At 39.0% G+C, this 11,492-nt stretch overlaps 2 protein-coding genes across 4 annotated transcripts; one reads left to right on the forward strand and one right to left on the reverse strand.

The window, feature by feature from the left end:
* Nucleotides 1-1,354: 1,354 nt before the first annotated feature.
* Nucleotides 1,355-3,944, forward strand: LOC148398228 (purpurin-like). The gene is made up of 6 exons (XM_088376009.1): nucleotides 1,355-1,808; nucleotides 1,896-2,010; nucleotides 2,361-2,497; nucleotides 2,580-2,692; nucleotides 3,313-3,525; nucleotides 3,635-3,944. The coding sequence occupies exons 2-6, from the start codon at nucleotides 1,897-1,899 to the stop codon at nucleotides 3,643-3,645; spliced, it is 588 nt and encodes a 195-aa protein (XP_088232135.1). The 5' UTR covers nucleotides 1,355-1,808; nucleotide 1,896; the 3' UTR covers nucleotides 3,646-3,944.
* Nucleotides 3,888-11,352, reverse strand: idua (alpha-L-iduronidase). Of its 3 annotated transcripts, none has more exons than XM_088376003.1 (15): nucleotides 11,298-11,352; nucleotides 10,867-10,966; nucleotides 10,290-10,430; nucleotides 10,120-10,202; nucleotides 9,216-9,323; nucleotides 9,014-9,109; nucleotides 8,577-8,779; nucleotides 7,729-7,908; nucleotides 7,324-7,534; nucleotides 6,212-6,430; nucleotides 5,967-6,088; nucleotides 5,137-5,262; nucleotides 4,793-4,869; nucleotides 4,613-4,713; nucleotides 3,888-4,176 (listed from the first exon to the last, which is right to left on the reverse strand). In XM_088376003.1, the coding sequence occupies exons 1-15, from the start codon at nucleotides 11,335-11,337 to the stop codon at nucleotides 4,076-4,078; spliced, it is 1,908 nt and encodes a 635-aa protein (XP_088232129.1). In that variant the 5' UTR covers nucleotides 11,338-11,352; the 3' UTR covers nucleotides 3,888-4,075. The 3 variants fall into 3 exon arrangements, with proteins under 3 accessions (XP_088232129.1, XP_088232130.1, XP_088232128.1); XM_088376004.1 differs by lacking the exon at nucleotides 11,298-11,352 and adding an exon at nucleotides 11,123-11,182; XM_088376002.1 differs by lacking the exon at nucleotides 11,298-11,352 and having other exon boundaries at nucleotides 10,867-11,208.
* Nucleotides 11,353-11,492: the final 140 nt, after the last annotated feature.

The following is an 11,492-nucleotide window of genomic DNA, read 5'->3' on the forward strand; positions in this document are numbered from 1 at the left end:
ATTTGTATATAATAATTATATGATAGGGTTATATTTGACCTGTAAAGAGGTAAAAAAAAGTTTATAGGATAGTTTATAGGATTCAACTACACGTCGTCGTAAGCCTGCCACTATTTATAGACGCTACTTATCAGAACAATTGAGACGTGAACGTCTGAACCTCCGCTGACATAACATTACGGTTGCCTTGAATGAGTGGATCTTAAAACTAGCCACCAGAAAACACTTTGTCTTATTCTTTATAAAAATGACTTCATAATTAACAGAACTTGTGTGCAATTTGGACACAATGACTTTGGACATGAAGTGGATTGGTCATCAGTATATCACAATGCTCAATAAAGCACATGAAATCAAAAACTTGTTTTCGATCGTGCGTACCACTCCGTTCTGGAGTCCCGTTGTCCGAATCAAACCTTTTAACTCCAGAGTTGGTCTTCCTTTACTGATGACCTCTTGCTTCGACCGAAAATCCATAGATGAAAATCGTTTGGATATGGTATCCTCCATTGTAAAACGAAATGTAAAAACGGGGGATAAAACCCGAATGTAAAACAAATTAAATGGACGACTGCTCCTTAGTTGCTCACTGTAAATTTGAACTGGAGATCTCTTATTCTACAGGTAGGCGCATGAAGCATCCGGGATCACTAGCACCCCCTGCCATAAGGCTGGAGAACCTTTTTTTGTAGCCTCCGCAAGATCTCTTTTCAAAGCCGTTTTGTTCATCTAAAGAAACACGACGTTACAGACAGATGACAAAAAACACAAGATATTATATACACCAGTTTAACTACAGAACTTAATTAATATTTTGCCGTGTGATTACGCACTCCTCAGAGGAGGCTAGACAGGACGTTTGCTCCTCCAAGCGAATCGTCTTCCGTTTTAAAATAAAAATATAAAATAAAGCGATTTTGGTTCAAAATGATACAAAATTATTGAAATTAAAAGGAAAATGACTTTATGATATAAACAATTGAATTTGTTTTTCCCCTTTTCATAATGGCAGGGGAGGCGTATCAAAGCAAATGCAATGCAACCATTTGACGTTTTTTGCAAAATGGATGTGTTATTTTTATTTGGACAGAAAAGCTGCACGACAAGTGGAAATTCTTTCCAAACTTGAATAGGACAATAGAAAGGAACCTAAATGTTTGTTTACTGCTATTTTCCCTGAGTGTGGACTCCAAATTCAATTAAATCTGTCAGATAGTCTCTAATACTATATTCTTATTCAAACTTAGAGGGCATTATCAGTGCAAACAGTTCATTTAAAAAGGTAACTTGCACCTCTGATTAAAAAAAAAGGAATAAAAATGGGTTAACCAGTGTAATAATCAATCATATAGTGAAGTGATCATATTCATCATGACCCTCTGAAGGAAACCGTAACTACCATTTTGGCCCACACGGAAAATTAATTTGACACCCATGATTTCAAGCTTTTACTTAACACGTAGAACCGTCAGGCCCAAAATAAATCACATGTAAACACTAAATACGGCCACGTGGACCTGTCTGGTCCTTGACCCACCCCAACACACGAATCATTATGCATGTTATTATGTGACTCTGCAAACAATTACATAAAGCCTAAACACTGCTGAATGTGAGGGCTCACCAGATTACGACGGGGGGGATTTGGTTAAATGGATTAAGGGTAGATTTACACTCCATATTTAGGTTCAAGACATGAAAATAAACGGAGTCAGGTGCGCTTCAGGTATAAAAACTGCAATGCCGCCTTGTTGCTCACAACTCTGAATTGAACCTTCCTGCTTTCAACTTGCTGCTCCCCCTTCAAGGTAAATTGAGAGTCCAGAGATGAGAACCAGCTCCAGAAACCTCATTTGAAATGTGAAGCCAACTAATGTTCACTTGTCTTTGTCTAGGATGGACTTCCAAATGTTTGCCATGGTCATGCTGCTGCTAGCCAGCGTGGAGCACAGCTTGGCCAGCTGCGTGGTGGACAGCTTCACTGTCAAACAGGATTTTGACCCCCAAAGAGTAAGTCTGCAATCTTTCCTAAAGAAAAAAAAACAACACATTCAGAAGAGCAAGTTTTACCAAAACACACTTTGCTGGTTTGTCTTGATGCCATGAGTGAGGAATATCTTGCTTCTCTGAATTGACTGGGTCAACATCATGCATGCTCCCTGGCTCATGTTCTCCATCATTCATGGAGATTGAAAAAACTAACAGGCACATTTTGTCAGTTGAGAAACTATGGCGGAAAATTCTCTAATGCAAGTAGTCAAGTACAGACAATCGGAAATATCCTTTCAAGTAGAGAAAAGTGGTACTACTTGTTATTGTGTTGTGAATGATTGTAAAAACATCTTTATTTTTGCTGTCAGTATGCAGGCAAGTGGTACGCCTTGCAGAAGAAGGATCCCGAGGGTTTGTTCCTTCAGGACAACATCTCTGCTGAGTACACTGTTGGAGATGACGGTGCTATGGTAGCCTCCTCCAGGGGCAGAGTTACTCTGTTCGGGTGAGCAGTGGTTATCAGCTGCGCTTGCGTTCGTTCAACCACCGCATGTTCGTCGATGTGATCGTTTTCTAACAATGTTCAGGTTCTGGGTGGTGTGTGCTGACATGGCCGCTCAGTACTCTGTGCCCAACCCTGAAAACCCCGGCAAGATGTTCATGAACTACCAGGGGCTGGCCAGCTATCTGTCAAGTGGAGGTATGGGCAATAAATCTTGCACACACAAACAGTCATGAGCACAACGTACGTTAGGATCACTGCTACGGACATTGTGACAATTCTATATAATATTCAAAATATATTTTTGAAATGACTATGATTGATTTTGTCTCTTAAACACTAAATGCTTTCCAATAAAACAAGTGTCTCCTGATACAATACAACAATAACAATTAGGATCTACATCATCAAGATTTTGGAGCCAATTAATGATCAGTGAAAAAATTGTGAAAAAAAACAGTGCCACCAAAGGCACTTAGAATAAACAACTTTATTGAATTGAATTAAATTAGAGCAGCGCGGTGAAAATGTTAACACGTTTAACCTCATAGTCGAGAGGTTAGGCTAAATGAAAGCACTTAGTTGTGCAGGTGGACATCAACATAAATGCTTGTTTGTCGGTGAATAGCATTCATATTATTATGCCTCTTCCTCAAAGAATGGATTTTTTTTACATGTTCAATTTTAAAACAGCTTATTTGAATAAACATTTGCATTGAATTAAATAGAAATCTATTGTGCAGAATCAACACACACACCTACACACGCACGTACACACACACACCCTCTGTCTTATCGTGTGCTTTATGCTTCTCCAGGTGACAACTACTGGATCATTGACACTGACTATGACAACTATGCCATCACCTACGCCTGCCGCAGCCTGAACGACGACGGAAGCTGCGGGGACGGCTACGCCCTGGTCTTCTCCCGCAATCCACGCGGCCTGCCACCTGCTATCCAGAGAATTGTGCGTGCAAAACAGGAGGAAATCTGCATGGCGGGTCAGTTCCAGCCTGTGCTGCAGTCCGGTACGTGTTCATGCATACACTACACACAAGTTTGGATTTATTTTAGGGGTTATAGCCAAGGTGGGATATTTGGACTATACATTAATCCCTTTGTTTTCCTTCTCATCAGGAGTTTGCTAAACATGACGCAACCAGCAGCTGGAGAGAACTTGTACAGGGGAATGAAGTCAACACTCCATTTAAGCTAACCTAAGGCACAAGAATTATCCTGTTCAGTCTAAAATTGTCATGAGAAACCACCCCAGTGAAATGTAACGCAAATGCCAACATAAAAAGAAAGAAATATATTGTCATAAACACACAAATGGTTAAACTGTACTGATTCAACTTTCTTGAGGACATTTTATTAAAAAAACTGTTCATTGTGTTTTTAAAATTATTTTATTAAAAAAATAAAATATATTATAATGTCAACCCATGCCATGCGTCTTTGTTGATATTTAAAATGATACAAGATTTGTAAATAAATGCATGGCTAAGTGAAAAAAAATCTGCAGATTAGTTACATAACAGTCTGAGATGAAAGTCTTCTATATTTGATGAGCCACGTTTAAAGCTCCTCTGAATACTCTTCAGGCAGCGAGTACATCCCGGGCCTGCCCCAGTAGTCCACAGCTCGAACTCTGTACCAGCCGCTTACCTGTTGGTCGGCTGAACGACACAACATGCCAGTCAACATCATTAACTTAGCTCATATTTAACTAAGATTTAGGATATTTGTCTACACCAGTCTCACCCTGCCCTATATTTGTAGAGTTGATTAATCTACTGATTTAAATACAGATTTAATTTGTTCGTCTGCACAGAGATGTTTATAACAAAGAGGACACAGAGGTGAATATACTGCAGGAAGAAGTCTACTTAGAATACACAAAGCCTACATGGGGGAAAGAGTTGATTAATTTTCTTTTGATTATAAGTTTACTTGTAGAGACCAAAGAGTACCCTAAACTTTTTATGATAATAATCTGTAGTCATTTCCACTATTTCAATCAACTTATATTGAATTGACTTCAGATGTCCACTGGGAACGTATAACGTTGTATATCAACATAGAAAAACTCATGATAACACAAAACCATCTTACCAGGTGAATAAACAAATGATGTGAAAATGGTGTTGTGGCTATTAATCCTGCTGAAGTCCTTCCGATTTGCAGAGTGCTCCACTTCAAAGGTGCGAATGCATCTGCAAAGAACGAATGGATGTTTTATGCGGTCCTTACACAACATTCTTACATAAAAAGTCCCACTCAGTTTGCACTCACTTGGAATCAACACAGCCATCAGACCAGACAATGAGGACTTGGCCTTTGGTGATCCTGATAAAGCGCAAACCATTGACCTTGAAAGGCAAACAGAACAGACATGTCAAGCACTTGTGGAATAGATTTCATTTAGATATTTAAAAAAAAATAGATTTTTATGTTTTCTTAAACATAAAAGAAGTCTATCTTAAAGGCCTCGTACTAGCAGAGGATGCCTGTACAAAATGCTAACTCATCTTAGTCAACTTGTGGTTCATTGACTTTTGCATGTGCTGGTTGGACAAACCCCCCACACAAATACTTTGTAAATCCATCTCATCACTCAAAAGAGCCAAAGTACTGACCTGGTTTGGAGACGTTTTAGGTCGGGCACATACATGTAACAGCAGCACAGAGGGAACGTGCAGTCTTGTTTTCAAAGTCAGAGTGTCACCCATAGGCACCGGCCGGGGTCCGTCAACGAGAGGGTCCTGACAAAGCAGCATATTAGAAAAAAAAATAATAATAATAAAGAAAATTAAAGGGTCAACTCCAAAAATTTCTTTGTAAATATATAATATGTTCTGTGCTGCCAACTAGATGAAACACTGTTCTATTTAATGCTTCGTTTGTGGAATGTAATTTAAACAGGCAAAATACAACTGTTTTTCTCCATCTTATGGAGCGACCATTTTGCCACTTGCTGTTCATTGGAAAGGACATCACAGGTGCCAGGTCTCAGGTCACAGCCAATCACAGCTCACAAAAGAACAGTGTTCTTTTACATTTTTTTGTTCTGTATCTATGGAGGTCAATAATAATATAAATGTTTCAGATTGCACTTCTTGGTGGATAGTTTGTCTAAGAAGAGTTGTTTAAATATGTTTTAACTCCATCTTCTTACTTCCTTGACTGTGCAGGGTGTTTCACTAAGACACAGTACAGGAATAATCAATATTTTACCACGTGATGTGCATAACAATATTTCTATTTGGTTACAAAAAATCTATGTTTTCTCAATAACACCAATTCAATTAGTCAGTTACATAATTATATCATAGATTGTGTTTTGGGGTATTTTCAGCATTATATCGTCATATTTCTATCACTATTCGTTTGGCTCATGTTGAGATTGCAGGTACTAGTGGCATATGATTAAAATGTGCTCCACACAAAACAAATCCATGGTTCAAACCTGGACGTTCCTGAGCTTTGTGAACTGCTCTGTCGTAGGGTAGATGGGGCTTCCCATGTTCTGCCATTGTTGATAGGGGTTGCTCACGTTATTGTCCATTAGATACGTGACATATACAAGACCTGAATACAGAAATTTAAGACGATTTAGGCATTTTAAACAACTGCTTGCTTGCAAAAGTCAGAAAGCAATTGTCCATCATAATATAATCTTATAGAACAGAACAATCCATGCATGCAATCCACCTGCGCGCGGCTCCAGTCCTTTCAGCGACACAGTGACGATATGAGTGCTGGTAGACGTGCGGTTGTCATCACTGCTGTACACCAGCAAGGCGGCCTGCCAGCTGTCTGATCCTCCGGGGATTTCCGGTTGGTGGCTACTTGCGAGAACGCCCACGTTTCCACTGTAGGCATCATCAGATCCTGAGGAGTTCAAAACCTGTGCCAGGACCTGAGTCTCGCCTGGGGGAGGAATGACAACAGGCCAATTAAGGAATAAGGATATTCCAATCTTCTTTATTCATTCATCCATTTCGTAATGTATGAACATTACATTACATGAAGTATGTTCTCAGTTTTGATCGGACCAAGAATAGCTTCATATTTGTTTATGAAAAAATTAAAATTGCATTCATAGGAATGTACAGCGTCAGATTCAAAGTTCTGCCATTTTTGTTGATTTAACACACATTGGTAGAGCTGCAACTAATGATCATTGGATTAATCAATTCATCTGTCAATTATCAATAAATCAGGTTGAAAAACATGTTTTAATTTTCATCCCTGTATTCAAAAGCAGGGCATTGTGTCAAAAAAAAAGAACAAATATTGATCATTGATTTCCAAAGTAAAAGTAGATGTTTTCAAATAATTGTTTTGACTCAACATAAAGATACTAATCGATCCGCTTTTATGAACGGCTACAGAAAGCTAAGAAATCTTTACGGTTGAGAGGCTGTAATTGTAAATTGATTTGGACAATTTTGAATTAAACAGCCTGTCTAAAACCTTGATGGTTTATCATGGTAACTATGAATTAATTTGATACTTGATTAGTTTTTGGTTAATTAATTATTGCTCCCCTTCAAACTAGTAAATCTAAAATCAATTTTAGTAGATGCGGGGCAAATTTGAGACTCATGTGCTTTGTTGTGCTTATACAAAAATAACCCCAAGAACAATTTAACATTTTGGGTCATTTTGTATAACTTTAAGGAAAGTCTTCAAATTTCAGGGATAAAGAATAACATTTAGGTGATTATTTTAATTGTTGTCAAATCTGAGCAGAACAATTGAGTGTTGAAGAATTAGAGCAAAACTATAAGTCAACACAAGCCTAGCAGGTCCATTTGTACCTAGCAGAGCCAGAAGGCCCATGACGGTGAGGATGGGCTTCCTGATGAGCTGCACGTGAGGAGGTTGCGTGTTATTGACCTGGAAGCGAGCGGTCAAAGTGCGCTGCGTGAAGGGGTGAGGATGGTAGCTGAGGAAGGCGTTGTCGTTGCTCAACAGCGTGTAGTTGATGCTTGCATTTACACACATTATATCCTGATGCTGGCTGATCACCTGTCCACACACATTTAGCATGTGCCTTACAAATACTTGAAGAACAAAGGGGCCCTCGGTTTATGACGTCAAGAGATTACAAGGCACTTTTTTACTTTCTGTCATCTCAAGTTATTTGATCACATTGCTATCAGGACATACGTTCCTTCACACTTCTTAGAATCTTGTAGCAATGCTTGGTCGATGCGCTTTACCTTGACGGCCATGGCAGCGTAGGTCACATCCGCTCTCCACTCCTGAGGCCGGGACCAGCCCACCAGTGGATCTGCCTCATCATTGTACACAGGGTGATTGCGGAACCCAGGGAAAAGTTCTTGGATCTCTCCCACGGTCTGCATCTCCTGCTGGAGGATGGGTAAAGAGTAACCTCCTCCCTAGAAGACAGAAGAATGCAAAACAAAATAAAAAAAGATGTAACTGGACATGATGGAGTTTAAGTCAACCATGTTTGAGCTGTTGATCGAGCTTTTTGGGTCTTTTATGGCAGACAAATTTGGAAAACGTGAACCAGGGTGCATTAACAACAACCATAACAAATTTGGCGCCGCAAATTATTCCCTATTCATTGCCTTCTTTTAGAGAATTATTTGATGCTCTCGGCTGTAAGAATGATTTGTGCCTAGAAACTTCGGGCATTCATCAATTTCTAAATAGAAAAACAACATACACATACACTTTTTTAGTTGTTATCATTAGCTTATTTAGGGTTTTGTTCCCATCATAAGCAAAGATGCTGTTTAAATAGCATAAAAGCCAAACCAGTGCTAGTAAGTGATTTTTTTCTCATATACTTGTTTAAGTTAATGAAGGAGGGGAAAGGGAAATAATTTTCCATGCACATTAGCATTTATGTCATTGTGTATATTACTTTTATGCAAGTTGAATCAGGTCAGTAGTTCTACATTTACCAGTATTTTTTTTAACACAAATATCTGTACTTCTGTTTAAGCACAGATTGTGAGTACCTCAGCATCTCTATTCAAATAAAACTTGCATAGCCTCTCGAAAATGATTATGTCCATTCATGTTGACTGGCAGACACCTTCTTGTGCAGAGCGATATAGTCCATCCGAATGCCCGTCTCTCCAGTGAAGTAGTTGGTGCCATTGTAGCAGTGTTGAAGCATGGCCCAGCAGTAAGGCGAGCGTGGCAATGAGTGACATGAGTCTCCTGGACCCCCAAACTTAAGCAAGTTGCTGGCAGCCCGCAGACCCTCCGAACAGGCATCGTAATAATTTAAAAACCCTGAGGAGAGATAACAACACAAATTGCACAGTATATTCAATAAAATTAGCATTTCCATGAATGCCAATTTTATCATCGTGGTTGTACTCTGGTACAATATGTCATGGAAACTATTAGTAACATTTGGTTACCTTGTTTAATACCTTTCTATCACCGAAAGACTGTTTCACAGCTTCAGTGTGTATTCCAAATAATGTCATGGCATGATTAGTGGACACTGACAGCACACTATACCTTGAATTGACATGCTGACATTGTCAAAGTCATGGTTGTTGGGCTCATTCCATGTTTCAAAGTTCCACTGAGAAACACTTCCAAGACCATATTTTTCTGTAAGACACAGTCAAGAGTGAACATTTTTAACAAAATGAGTCACCTTGTATTTGCTTAGAGCGATGTCATTTGGTGTTTAAAGAGATGGCAGCTGGCCACTCACCAATGTACCTCTTGGCTATGAGATGAACCAGATTTCTCCACTTGAACACTTGAGCTTTGTCTTCAAAGTCACTGAAATAATTAGAGACGCTGCCCATCAGTTCAAAACCTGCGAAATAGAAAATGTGCAAGGAAAATTCTTTTCAAAAGTGGGTTCAAGTTGATTAATTTTCATCAACATGATGCGTCTTTATTTTTTAGCTGCATATATGCGATTGGTCTTGCTCTGCATTCAGCTGCGATTATCAATGAATACTGGTGGCGTGCTAATGTGCTAGTATTTGGTAATGCTAACCGAGAGGAGGGTAGCAAGCTCAGAAGAGAAAAGTGCAAAGGCAAACTGCTAAGGGTAAAACATCTTGCCCTACAATCAGCTCTACTAACATATAGGAATATTAATCTAATTTTCAAGGGCTCAAAAAATAACAGAAACCAATAAAAAAATATGTATGTAAACAAATGTAAATAAGTTCTCATAATAACCACATTAAATAGGAACTTGAACAGAGAAAATCTTTAAGGGTCGATAAGGGTTTTACATCTTGCCTTGTAGTTCAATTCTGATTCTACTCAAAATTGATGAATTTCAAACATTTAAAATGAATTTGTTGAATTTTTCCATAAATTGAATAATTTACTCATGGAAAATATTGAATTCTCAGGGGACAAAGGTTTTGGATATAATGACCTGAAAGTCCTGAATGAGATAAATATTTAGAATGTTTGAATTTGTTGAGAAATTTGGAAGGATGAGTTGTACATTTTTTCTGTTCATTGCAAATGGAATTTTTCTCATTTGAAATTCTGCACACAAAAAGGCTGTTCACGTGGCGTGAAATGATAGAAGGAAAGACTGAAGGTTAATCACAGATGGAATAGTCTAGTAGTCCGTGTGGGTAGAGCACCTGGCTGGAGTCCATTAATCCATAAGAGATTCATTAGCTGGTCCAATTTTGTAAAATTGTACGTGGGTTGGCCTCCAACATCTCTGAAACAACAAAAGCAGATGTCTGCTAAGAAATAGTGAGACGAACACACAATAATGGCAAGCTTGTCTGAGCTGCTCTTCACATACTGGGCTGTGATCAGCTCCATCAGCCAGTGTATTCGGACCTGCTGAATCCCTCCATGTGGGACCGAGCCCACGTAGGCAAGGTTCAGTTGCTGGTCAACACTCAGATCAAAGTGGTGTGCCTGAGTGTGGGGAAGAGGAGGACTGCACATGACACACAGTGTTAACAAATTAATTACACAAATACACTACGTCACATCATGAAGTACTGAACTTTAATGCAGACTTGATGCTTTGAATGGTAATTGAAGTCACCCTTTAACAGGCACAGTTACACCAGTTCACTTTTCTCATAAACGAATCAAGCATGACAATGAAATACACAGTCGTGTCTTGAGATATAAGATATGAAATACGAGTATTTTGACATACGAGTAGTCATGTATTTTTGCTTTGACATGCGAGATCAGGGTGCAGCTGACACAACTCACTTCCCAAATAGCACTTAGGGTATCATAAGTAAATAGTCTTCAGAAAGAGGCTTCAAGTTGCTTATCACAACTCCAATCTGAAGGTTACTGTAAAACTAAACATAAAACAAAACAGGTTGTGCATTTAAAACAACACGATTGTTTCTTACCAGAAACCAGTGCTTCTCCAGAAGTGTTTCAAAGGTGCTACCGGTTTTCCGAGGTCAACGTTGATGACAAAAGAATCGGAAGAAGCGTCTGTGATACACACTGTGAACGCAAAGGCAAGCAATGTTTTCAGCATTTCTGAAAAAGAGCTGAGCAACTTTAGGAATTTACGCTCCTGATCAAAAATAAGTGAAATCATTATAAGAAATCAGTTATGTAAGAAAAACTTTCGCAACGCCTGTAATACATCACGCATACAAATAAAACAGGGCTTGATAGGTCAAGAACCTCCCAAAAAGCACTCGAAGATGAACGCGGTTGAAGTTAGCTGCTTGATGACATCATTTGACTGCGACGCGTTTGTAGTTTTTTCCTCTTCAAGGTTTTACTGCTGAAACTGCATCGTCACAGAATCTGAATCACTTTTGGTTACCTATCCTAGGGTGACGAGAAGTCATCTTTTTCTCGGACATGTCCTATTTTGAGACAAAAACATGTCCGAGGGGAATTTCAAAATTGTCCAGGATTTTGTTCGATTGTCGTCGCGCATACTAGCATTCACCAATAGCATCAATCCCCCCCGTTCGAACGCTTTTACCATTTAATAAAGTTTAAAGTTAATGCGACT

Source organism: Syngnathus floridae, chromosome 5 (genome assembly GCF_059516105.1).
Source record: "Syngnathus floridae isolate MCC-2025c chromosome 5, RoL_Sflo_1.0, whole genome shotgun sequence".
Taxonomy (NCBI): domain Eukaryota; kingdom Metazoa; phylum Chordata; class Actinopteri; order Syngnathiformes; family Syngnathidae; genus Syngnathus; species Syngnathus floridae.